This window comes from Mus musculus, chromosome 14, assembly GCF_000001635.26.
Source record: "Mus musculus strain C57BL/6J chromosome 14, GRCm38.p6 C57BL/6J".
NCBI lineage: Eukaryota > Metazoa > Chordata > Mammalia > Rodentia > Muridae > Mus > Mus musculus.
Window position 1 is genome coordinate 20,072,372 of NC_000080.6, and position 12,411 is coordinate 20,084,782.

At 44.1% G+C, this 12,411-nt stretch overlaps 1 protein-coding gene across 2 annotated transcripts; it reads right to left on the reverse strand.

Moving 5' to 3' along the window:
* Positions 1–3,264: 3,264 nt before the first annotated feature.
* On the reverse strand, positions 3,265–10,801 carry Saysd1 (SAYSVFN motif domain containing 1). 2 transcript variants are annotated; one of them, NM_026209.1, is made up of 2 exons: positions 10,507–10,801; positions 3,265–5,273 (listed from the first exon to the last, which is right to left on the reverse strand). In NM_026209.1, exons 1-2 carry the CDS (start codon positions 10,714–10,716, stop codon positions 4,917–4,919), a joined length of 567 nt encoding a protein of 188 aa, NP_080485.1. In that variant the 5' UTR covers positions 10,717–10,801; the 3' UTR covers positions 3,265–4,916. The 2 variants fall into 2 exon arrangements, with proteins under 2 accessions (NP_080485.1, XP_017171655.1); XM_017316166.2 differs by having other exon boundaries at positions 4,732–5,273; positions 10,168–10,780.
* Positions 10,802–12,411: the final 1,610 nt, after the last annotated feature.

Sequence of the window (12,411 nt, forward strand, 5' to 3'; positions counted from 1 at the left end):
GTAGAGAAGAGAGTGAAGATTCCCAACTTAAAGGGCCAGTCAATATCTGCAACAAAATTATAGAAGGAAACTTCCCTAACCTAAAGAAAGAGATGCCCATGAACTTACAAGAAGCCTACAGAACTCCAAATAGACTGGACCAGAAAAGAAATTCCTCCAGTCATATAATAATCAAAACACAAAATGCATTAAACAAAGAAAGAATATTAAAAGCAGTAAGGGAAAAAGGTCAAGTAATATATAATGGCAGACCTACCAGAATTAGACCAGACTCCTCACCAGAGACTATAAAAGCCAGTAGATCCTGGCCAGTAGATCCACAAATCCAGCCCTACCAAGGATAATAGATGGAAAACATCAACACAATGAAGGAAACTACATCCTAGAAAAAGCAAGAAAATAATCTTTCAACAAGCCCAAAAGAAGATAGCCACAGAAACATAATTCTACCTCTAACAACAAAAATAACAGGAAGTAACAATCACGTTTCCTTAATATCTCTTAACATTGATGGACTCAATCCCCCAATAGAAAGACATAGACTAACAGACTGTATATGTTAACAGGACCCAGAACTTTGCCGCATACAGGAAGTGCACCTCAATGACAAAGACAGACACTACTTCAGAGTAAAGTTTGAAAAACAATTTTCCAAGCAAATGGTCCCAAGAAACAAGCTGGAGTAGCCATTCTAATATCGAATAAAATTGACTTTCAACCAAAAGTTTATCAAAAAGGATAAAGGAGGACACTTCAGCTGGTCAAAGGAAAAATCTACCAAGACAAACTCAATTCTAAATATCTATGCTCCAAATGCAAGGGCATCCATACTCATAAAAGAAACTTTACTAAAGCTCAAAGCACACATCATACCCCACACAATAATAGTGGGAGACTTCCACACCCCACTCTCAGCAATGGATCAACAGATTGGGAAAAGGTCATTATCAACCCTACATAAGACAAAGGGCTAATGTCCAATATATACAAAGAAATCAAGAAGTTAGACTTCAGAGAATCAAATAACCCTATTTAAAAATGGGGTACAGAGCTAAACAAAGAATTTTCAACTGGAGAATATCGAATGGTTGAGAAGCACCTAAAGAAATGTTCAACATTCTTAGTCATCAGGGAAATGCAAATCAAAACAACCCTGAGATTCCACCTCATAGCAGTCAGAATGGCTAAGATCAAAAACTCAGGTGACAGCAGATACTGGCAAGGATGTGGAGAAAAAAAGGAACACTCCTCCATTGCTAGTGAGATTCCAAGCTGGTACAACCACTCTGGAAGTCAGTTTGTCAGTTCTTCAGAAAATTGGACATAGTACTACCTGAGGACCCAGCTATACCATTCCTGGGCATATACCCAGAAAATGTTCTAATATGTAATAAGGACACATTCTCCACTATGTTCATAACAGCCTTATTTATAATAGCCAGAAGCTGGAAAGAACTTAGATGTCCCTCAAAAGAGGAATGGATACAGAAAATGTGGTACATTTACACAATGGAGTACTATTCAGCTATTAAAAACAATGAATTCATGAAATTCTTAGGCAAATGGATAGAATTAGAAAATATTATCCTGAGTGAGGTAACCCAATTGCAAAAGAACACACATGGTATGCACTCACTGATAAGTGGATACTAGCCCAAAAGCTCCAAATAACCAGGATTCAATTCACAGAGCACATGAAGCTCAATAAGAAGGAAGACCAAAGTGTGGGTGCTTCTTAGGAGAACAAAATACTCACAGGAGCAAACATGGAGATAAAGTGTAGAGCAGAGACTAAAGGAAAGGCCACCCAGAGACTGTTCCACCTGGGGATTCATCCCATATACAGTTATCAAACCCAGACACTAATGTAGATGCCAAGAAGTGCATGATGACAGGAGCCTGATATAGCTGTCTCCTGAGAGGACCTGTCAAAGCCTTACAAATACTGAGGTGGATGCTCGCAGCCAACATTGGACTGAGCACGGCATCCCTAGTAAAGGAGCTAGAGAAAGGAATGAAGGAGTTGAAGGGGTTTGCAACCCCATAGAAAGAACCATACCAACCAACCAGACCCCCTAGAGCTCCCAAGGACTAAACCACCTACAAAGGAGTACACGTGGCTCCAGCTGCATATGTAATATAGCCTTGTCATGCATTAATGGGAGGAGAGGTCCTTGGTCCTATGAAGGCTCGATAGATGCCCCAGTATAGGGGAATCGAGGGCAAGGAGGTGGGAGTGGGTGGGTAAGTGGAGGAACTGGGGGGGGGGGATGGGATAGGGGGTTCCTGGGAGGGGGGAACCAGGAAAGGGGATAACATTTGAAATGTAAATAAAGAAAATATCCAATTAAAAAAAAAAGTTCTCCCAGGTAACTAATTCTTAAAGAAGTTCCTGAGCCTTGTAACTGAATTCTTCTTTGAGGTCAACAGAAACAAGCCATTTTTATTTAGGAATAAATGTGGCCCTGCCAATGGTCAGACAAGGCCAATTACTGTGACAAAGAGCAAAAACAATGTGCCTGTAAGATGCTGAAGGTGTCAGAAATAACACTCCCACATGCAACTACTACAATGACTGTGTCTCTTTCTCTGATCACTGAATTGCCCTTAGTGGCAGTATATTTAGAACTGGGGGAAGTGAAAATTCTGAGGTCAACAGGTCTAAACTCAGAAAATCAAGACTATCAAAATAAAATAAAGCTTACTGCTCTGACAAGAATAGCAAATACACAGTCCTTGCTTCTCCTCCCTGCAGGCACGTAACTGGCTCACATCTCACTCTTCCTAGAATACAAAGCCAGTACACATACCCTGTGGGAAGAGGTGAGCAAGAATGAATAGGGTCATGACTGGCAAGAGGCCTGCACATTTCCTGTCATATCCAAGTACCTAGGAGGGTAATAACAGTCCAAAAAAGCAGGTGAATTTAGATGAAAACCAAGAATCTGTTTCATAAGTAGAATGTAATAAGGGAAAACAAAAGAATTAACAATAGACCTCTATCTATCGTTTAATATTTCACAGATATTAATGTTACCTTCAGGAGCTGGGTCGATGGCTCAGTAGTTAGGAGAGGATCCAAGTTCTGTTCTCAGCATCCTCATTGGGTGGCTGACAACAGCCTATAACTCTGACTCGCCTCTGTGGACACCAGTACATACATATGCATTTACACACATGCGCACGCACGCACACACAAAGTTACCTTCATAAAGTAAGAATTAGAGCTTAACTCCGAAAGTGAAAAACCACTGAAGGAATCAGTAAGTTTTTTCAAACCTTAAGTTTGAACAAAATTAATCTTTTTATTCATCAGAATGACTCACAGAAAAAGTATGTGTGGCCCAATTCCAATGAAACTAAACTCCACTGCTGTACTGGAAGACGAAATAACACCCAAGCCAGGCCCAACAGCTGCTACCTATACAACTGCTAACTAGAGCCCACAGACAGAAACATACAGGGTTCTACGGCAATTGAAACATGAAAAGCAAGGGCCGGGAAAGTAACTCCATTGGCAGAGTGCTCACCCAAAGCATAAAACATCCCAGGTTTGGTCCCCAATATATAAACCAGAACCACAAAATGAGTCTAAGACCAGTCTGAGCTACAGGAGACCCTCTCAAAAATACCTAAAAGGGGGCTGGTGAGATGCCTCAGCGGTTAAGAGCACCGATTGCTCTTCTTGAAGGTCCTGAGTTCAAATCCCAGCAACCACATGGTGGCTCACAACCATCGGTAATGAGATCTGATGCCCTCTTCTGGTGTGTCTGAGACAGCTACAGTGTACTTACATATAATAAATAAATCTTTTTTAAAAATACCTAAAAGAAAGAGACAAAACCCAAGCAGTAAAACTAGAATCCCGTCTCCTAGCCCTTCCCTCTGCACATACTCAAGAATTTCTCTTGATGTACCAATCATAAATAACCTCTTATCAAATTTCTTCCAGGGCTGGGAAGATGGCTCAGCAGTTAAGAGCAGGCTGCTCTTGCAGATGAGCTGGTTACCAGAACCCACCACCATACAGAACTCCAATTCCAGGCGATCTGACATCCTCAGGCACATGGTACACACATACATATGTAGACAGTCATACAAATAAAGTATTTTTTATCTCCACTATTGACTTTGTCCTATTGAAACTTTTTCTCTTCTCTTAGGTTTCCTGCCTAAGTAGGGACAGGGTTAAGGGGAAAATGAAAGATGGTCACAGGTAGTATATGGGGACCTGCTTATAGAATCTTAAAGACATTTTATATTTCAATAGCACTGATGATGGAAAAGAGGAGAAACAAGACAAAAACAAACAAAAATTTCTAAACCTTACAACCTAAACCTTTTGAGAAAATAATTCTGAAAATATTTTTTTGAAGGTTAGAGAGATGGCTCAGTGGTTGAGAGCATTTGTTGCTCTCGCAGAAGACTGAGGTTCAGTTCCCAGCATGCACATGGTGGCTTACAACCATCCATAACTCAGTTCCAGAGGATCTGATGCTCTCTTTGGCGCTCTGAGGGTTCCAGGCACACACATGGTATATCTATATACATTTGGACAAAACATTCACACATTTAAGGTGGGGGCAGACCAGTTTCCCTGGCCTGGAACTTAGCTATGTAAATATTAAAATATTTAAAAGGAGCCCCAATGTGCCTACTCCTCCACCAAATCACTCAGTAAACCAAAGAACCTCACAGTGTATCTCTAGCATGCCAGCATCACCACTCCAATAATGAGACAAACCAGCCTCCTTCTTTTATGGCTTTTATATACAGCACCAGCCCCACCCTGAGTGTCCTTTAGAGAAATTCACCTAAATCAAAGTGGAGTTCAAAGATGAAACTGCAGCAGGTCAGGGGGAAAGTGGAGGACATGACCACCCTGCAAGCTGTCCTTTGTCCTCTAAAGTCCACGTTCAAGGATAGGAGGAACAGCTGGGGCTGGTCCTACTTCCCTGAGGGGGTCTGAGCTGTAACTCTTGCTCCAGCTGCTCAGCAGTCAGCGTGCCCTGGATGGCTTCACAGCCCGGGTTGAACACAGAGTAGGCGCTCTTCTCCCCTTCTTTCTTCTCCTCGGGACCCCGAGTCCCTACATACATCCAATAGAACATGGACAGGACAAAATAAGCCAGACCAAATTCCAGTTCCACAAACAGTCCCAGCAGGACCAACCAGAGGAGAACCTTCAAGAAGGTGATGTTAGTCAGGAAAGACTGGCGGCAGGAGGAAGGCAGAGGGACTGCTGTGCTCTCAGGGAGCTGCTGGCCTGCTTCCTAAAACACAGAAACAAACAGAAGTAAGAACGGGGGAGCCTAAGCCGAGATTACTGGACTGTTAGCCACACCTAATGTGTACCCCAGCAGAACCTACGCAGGGGCTGATAATGCAGCAGCGGCAGCACTTGTCTCCCACACAGCCGTGGGCAACACACGTTTGCTGATTTGATGAGATGGACTGAAACATCCGAGGTAACGCAGTCCTAAAATGGAGACCATACCCAAAACAGAAACAAAAATCCCTTCCACACACTTACAGAGAAAAAAAAAATCAGTGATATGCCATTGCCCACCCTATCCTGGTCTTCACTGATCATCCCCAGGCCTGGGATGCATCTTCTAACTAGACCCCTTGCCTCCTATCTCTCTCTAGTCTCCAAGCCAGCCTGTGTACGACTGACTGCTCAATGAGTTCTCTAAATTGCCATCACCTTGCAACACACACATCTTCAATAAAATCCCATTGCCTGCATGTTAAAATCCAGCGTTCTTACATGGGAAGACAGTGCCAGATGCTAAGGGAATCCTTTGGTGTATAGGTGACTATAGGAGCTTTGCCTGATCTCCATTATTTTCTAAGTTTTTTTTTTTTAATGTTTTTGCTTGTTCCTTTGTTTCTTTTTATGTGCACTGGTGTTTTGCCTACATGTCTGGGTGAGAGTGTCAGATCTTGAAGTCACAGACAATTGTGAGCTACCATGTGGGTACTGGGTCCTCTGGAAGAGCATTCAGTGTTAACCACTGAGCCATCTCTCAAGCCTCTATTTCCCAAGTTGTTAAGAGTCTCTTTTTGACACAGAGCAAGAAATGGATTATATACTGTAGCCTGGTACATGGGTGCAATGGAAACAAAGTCAGCTTTGCCTGCCTGGAAAAGTCCTCTTACATTCCAAATTATTCTTCAACCACTTTTAAGGGGAACAGGATCTTATGTTGATTGTACTGTCCAAGAAAGGTCATGACTTGTGTCTTTAAGAACAAGAGCCTAAAGATTTCCTTCCCTTTTTATTTAACTCAGTGCCTTGGGGGGGACAGTAGGGCAAAGGGTTGGGAGATGGGAAGAGTTATGGTAAACAAACTGTCAGAGGGGACAAACATGGGGGCATATATGGAAATTCCTCTGACTGAGAATTGTATCTAGTATTGATTCAGTTTGCCTTTTCAACAATAGCCATGTGCAGAAGCATTTATGGTTGTATGTTGCTCATAGCCATGGCTCAGAGAACACATTTTCATGCCTCCAGTAGCAAGCTGCTTCCTACCTGAGGACCCTGACCAGAAGGAGAAAGAGACAAGATGCAGAGACAGACATATAATAGAAAGCAATATGAAAGACTGTGTGTGTACATGTGAGCACACAGGAAAGATTGATATCAGGTGTTATTTCAGTTGCTTCCCACATTTATTTTGGATACAGGGTCTCTCACTGAACCTGGATATCACCAATTAGGATAGACTGGCTCTCCATGGAACTCAAGGAATCCTCCTATCTCTGCCTCCTCAGAGCAGATTATGATTCACCAAGTTTGGCTTTTTAATGTCGGTGTTTCGGATTGAACTCAGGTCCTCAAAGAAAAACATTTGAGCGGTAGGGCCCTTTGAGCCAAGGTTGAGAGATCCAGAGTTGTAGACCAGGATGGAGAACGAAGCCCTAGGGCTGAAAGTACTAGAGGCTTGCCTAGAATAGAGTCAGAAAGAGGGAGCAAGTTCCCATAGGATTAAACAGTTATAAACCTTTTAACCACAATGTGACAGAATATCATCATTTGCCAGACTAGTTTCCTCTAAGAAAACTTTGGGCAGAGGGAGATGAATAATATCTCCAAAGAATACCAAAAAATAAAAGAAGAATTTTTATACCAGGGCAACCCCAGGAAGGATAATAGTCAGTGAAAATAAACCTAAAGCCAAGTTTCTTTAGAAAGGCAGAATAGTTAGTGCAGTCTCACCCCAGCATTTCCTCTCATTAATCTCTGGGATTTTATAAAGGAAACTTGAGTTTGAGCTTCTCTGGACTCAACTCAGAGACTTCATATTCCTTTGGAAATGAGACATACAATCAAAAGCACTTTATGTGGTTAGACATAGTAGGTTTTTAACTGGAGCAGGGGAGAGAAGGGGAAGACAAGAGGGAGGCTGTGTTCTCAAGCCTCTGTTTGCTGATGCCTAATCAATCGTTATCCAAAGACAACCGAGTTATACAAACAGTACTGAAGGAAATGGATGGCAGAGTGTCTGCAAGTGGGAAACCTGAATACTGCAGAGAGAACTATAGAGTCAAACTGAGCAACCATATCCTCTTCCTAATGAAAAGAAAATTCCTTAAACTAGATACTGTGTAGTTTGGGGGACAGGAGGCATTGGGAAACCAGGAATGTTAAACACGCAGGGGTGTCTCCTCAGTGGAGGAAATTTGAGACTGGAATTTGTTAATGACCTGGTGATCTTCTGCTATCTATAGAGACAGACCTCACCCAAACCCCAGAATGATTCTTCCAGACTCTCCCTCCCTAGACCTTTATCTTTAGCTCCCATTCTTAGAGGAGATATCACATGTACTTTATAGTCTGCTGACCTCTATGCTACTTGATCAGAGGCCACACCAGATGTTAGGCCATTAAGCTAGAGAGCCCATCTTCAAGGTCACATGTACTTTGCAAAGGAACTTCTATGTAGTGGCACCTGAAGCTTTATTGTACATCTAGACTTACCTCTTAGAAATCCTTTTTCAAATTCTATTGTGTTTAAATATGCATGCCCATACTATATGGCCTGGCATCAGACTCTCTGAAGTCTGCTCCAGGTCAATGAAATCAATCTGAATCAAGTTTTCATTCTCACCTCTTTGTGGTTCCTTGAAACCTGCAGGGAGCAGGGACCCCCTCATGTAATAGATCAACTTAAATGATTTTAATGTGAGCAAGATTAGCCATTCTGGTATAACGTGATTTGGGGGTAGAGTGGGGTCTTTGTTTTCAACATGGTTTCTTCCTTATGTAGCAGTCCAGCTTCAAGTTCACAACCTGCCTCCCTCAGACTCCTAAGTGCTATGATTACAGGCATGCACCACTACTCAGCCATCTTATTGGGAGGCAGTCCTGAGGATGGAACCTAGGGAAGTGAACATGTTAGTCAAGTCCTTTGCCACTGATTTATACCCCTGCACTTGTTTGTTCATGTTCCCATTACCTTTTTGGCGGTGCTGGAGATCAAACCCAGTACATCATACATGCAAAAGAACAACTCTGGCCCTGATCTACGACTCCAGCTCTTAAAACTTTCTTTTAAATTTTGAAACAGGGTCAAAGTCGAGCCTTGAATTCACAATCCCCTGCCATAGCCTCCTAAGGAGCTAGGATTACAGTCCTTCCTTACTAAGGAAATCCCCACCCCTAGACAAGGCCATAAAACAGGGCAAAGACTCCAAAATGCCTGCCACCCATATTCTCCAGAAAGCAGTCCACCCCCATTAACATGTACTGGAACTCTGGAGGTAAACCAAAAAAGGCAAACTGACTTATCTTTCACCTGCTGCCCAGAGGTTAAACAAACAGATTCATCCCCCACACTTATTTCAAAAAGCAGTTTACCCAGAAAAGCAGTTTCTGGGTCTGGCAAAGCCATGCTCTCCCAGTCCCTGATCCTACATGGCACGTTCTCCTGTACCCTCAGGTACTGATCAGCAGGGTTTGGGTGTGCCAGCCTCTCAGAGCAATAAAAGTCTGCTTTGTGTAGAGGTCAGACTGGGTCTATTCTCTGTTTTCCTCATTTGACTTCTTACAGACCCAGCCCTATGTATGTATTTGGCTCTTGTTATGGTTACAAGAAACTAAGGCCCTGTGACTGCTGAAAAGCGTAGTGTGCTGGTTCATTTCTTGTCAATTTGACCCAAACTAGAGTCTTCTGGGAAGAGGGAATCTCAATTGAGAAATGAGAGTGCCAGTAGGCAAGTCCATGGCCTGTAAGCTAAAATAAGCCCCTTCCTCCCCACATGGCTTTGGTTATGGTGTTTATCAAAATAACAAAAACCAAACCAGGACACAAATTTCCTCCTTGGAGTGTTTCATATTTCCACCCAGGGATTCCAACCTCACAGGCAAGTACCTTTGCCAGGATACTCCTGTGTGGAACTATATGAAGCCACAATGAGATTCGAATGGGCTATCATACTTGTCCAAATTATTTCTACCTAGATCACTCACAGTTGAACTTGAATACCCTTCTCTAGTCCAAGAGGGGCCTATAAGCCCATGCACATCACTCTAGGCAGTTACAGTGGCCACACTTCCATAGTCAAACCCCGTTTTGCACAGGCCAGACCTTGCTTAGCTTCAGAAATCAAGCTGCATTCAGAACAGTATGGCCATAGTCTCAAACCTCTTTTTGTTTCCTGGTCCAAATCCCATTTCTAAAGTACAAGCTACCCGAGACACTGGCTTCCTCTACCCAAGGTGTGAATAAAGTGCAGCCTTAATTACTGCCACCTCTGAGCCATAACCAGTAAGGCCTTTACCCCCTCACTAGCAGTGGATGCAGCTCAGTGGTTTCAGACCCCAGGACAAGGTGCTGAGGTGTATATTTTACACACCAAGCAGACCTGGCCTCCAGGTTCTCCAAGCATCTCTCAGTCCCTACCTAGCATACCCTACCCCCAACCCTGAACTTTCCAGCCCACAGGCTCTTTACTATATAACCCAGACTTTTTTTTGTTTGGTTGGTTTTCTCTCTTCCTCTTCTTCCTTTTCCTTCTCTCTTTCTCTTCTCCCTCCCCTCTGTCTCCCTTCTCATGGCGACTTCCCTGGCCTCCTTCCTAGGGCCAGTGAACTCATCGGCACAAAAGCAGCTTCCCGATAAACCTATATATATACTAATCTGGCTTGAATTGGCTTACTTCACCAGTGGAGAAATAACTTATCAGTTTCTCAAAGCCACGAATCTCTGTCATTAACTCGCAGTGAACAACTGGAGAGCAGAGATGTTTCTTCAAGCTCCCTAGAGCTTCGCTTTGTTTTCAACTAGTTGCTGCATAGGATTGTCTGGGATGGAAAACGTCAAGGCCACGTATCATGTGCTGATACACAGAGCGGAAATGCGGTGTCCAGCCACGAGGCAGGCGAGGAGAGAGCGCACAGGACAAGGAAGAGCCAGATATCCTGGGTGTGGCTTGGGCAGGCAGGGGCGTGGCCCCCGCGCGGAGGCGGAGCTTCAAGGTGCAGGCCTCTCTCCTCACCTGAGGCTGGTTGGGCTGAGCCTGAGCGATGGCGGGGTTGGCTTTCCGTTTCAGGAAGCGTGTCAGCCAGCCCGTGGCTGTCTTTGGGGTCGCCGCCGCTGGCTCCGCCTTCGCTCCCGAGGTCTGTACGCTCTGACTGGACGTGGAAGGCTGGGCTACCAGACTGGCCCGTTTGCGGGCCTCCCGGAACTCGGCTAACCGCTGTTCCATGGTGCGCAGCCGCCCGCTCGCCGGTGTGTGTCCAGGCCTGTCCTCGGCCGCCGTGCGCCTGCGCACGTGGCCCTCTGTTGCGCCTGCGCGTTGCATGAGCCCGGGTCGGAATTTTCCAAGGCTTTGTGACGTCTGGTGACCCTCCTGTACCTGGAGCGGTCCTCGGTTCTCGAGAGGAGAGTGAACTGAGTGTCCCATCTCCTCCGGCTAAAAGGTTGCGTTTAAAGTATGAGAACCGTCAGATGTTCCGGCTCTTGCCCGGGCCGCAGAACTCAGTTCTGACGTGTTTGCTCCTCACCTCAGGTTCAGGGAAGAACGCATGCGGGGAAGCCAGTGGTCAGCACCGCAGAAAAAGCGTCTCGGGACGCGGGAGGAGACCTGTGATCTCTGGGAAGTTTCCCGTGTCAGAAAGGCAGGATGCGTCCTACCTTCTAACTCTTACTGCAGTCTATCAGTCTCGCTGAAGGTGTTCACACCTCCATTTTCTTAGCATTTAGTTTGCTTGCTACACTAGAAAGATGCATTGACTAGACAAGAAATGTAAAACAAACGAACTTACTGAGGAAAAACTTAAATACACAAACCTGGGGGGGGGGGTTGTCAAAAGACTTTAAAAGCTAAGGATAGGAGGAAGCCAGACTGAAACTGTCTTATGGCCATCACAGGGCCACTCTTGAACTCCCAGCAGCGTGTTTGCCTGCACAAAACCAAACGACCCAACCTTCGCAAGCCCCCACTCCTAACTGGGGAGCTACTTATGGGTGATGATTTCGGGCGGGGTAGAGAGTCAGTTTCATGTAAGCCCTGGTAGATCCTGGTGGATTGCTCCATACCCATGAATGGGAATTTGTGGACTTCTTAAAAAGTGAAAAAGAGGACAAGGTGCGAGAGGGGTCAATGTTGGAGGAGTTAGAGGAGGAGAATGCATATGACCAAAACATACTAAAAATATATAAAATCTATAAATCGTAACTATAGTGTGTAACTACCATCCAGTAAAGAACATTTCTAGAACTCTGGGTGTTCTTATCCTTTCTTGCAATTAGTATTTACCCAAAAATTAAAATTTTAGATCTTACAGTTTTACAGATTTTTAAAGCTCCAAGCTAAGTACCAAGGATTTAGCTAAGTAGCACTTGCAGAATTGAGTCTCAAATACTTGTTGGATACTACTGAGTTCGAGTCAAAAAGCTAGAAAATATTCATTTAACAAATGTTTGTCTAGGGCTATGTGTTGAGTTCGGCACCAAACATTAAGGATTGAGAGCAGGAGGCAGGGATCACAAATGAAATAAAGACCTTTGCTTTCTACATTCTAATTGGAAAGATTTTTTTGTTGTTTTGGGTTTTTTGTTTTGGGTTTTGGGTTTTTTTTTTTTTTTTGGTTTGTTCTTTTGTGTAATGTGTGTGTGTGTGTGTGTGTGGTCTGTATGTCAGTGCAGTTGCTTGTGGAAACCAGAAGAGGGTGTTGAGTCCCCTGGAGCTGGAGTTCCAGGCAGTAGCTGGGGAAGCATTCTTAACTGCTGAGCCATTTCTCCTACTCCCAAAGTGGAGTTTCTATGGCAGTGTCATGTTGAGAAGCTATGAAAATCTCTTTCTCATCAGTCATAGGCCTGTTTCCCCTTAGAGACTGCAAATCCTTTTTGTTCATTGCATTTGTCACCCGACAACACTAAAACCTTAGAGCACACAGGG

Bases quoted from the DNA above. Each gene is read 5' to 3' on its own strand.
- Saysd1 (NM_026209.1), bottom strand. From the start codon at position 10,716: ATGGAACAGCGGTTAGCCGAGTTCCGGGAGGCCCGCAAACGGGCCAGT. The intron at 5,274-10,506 runs GTGAGGAGAGAG...TCTGTGTTTTAG, and splicing joins CTCAGCCCAACCAGCCTCAG to GAAGCAGGCCAGCAGCTCCC.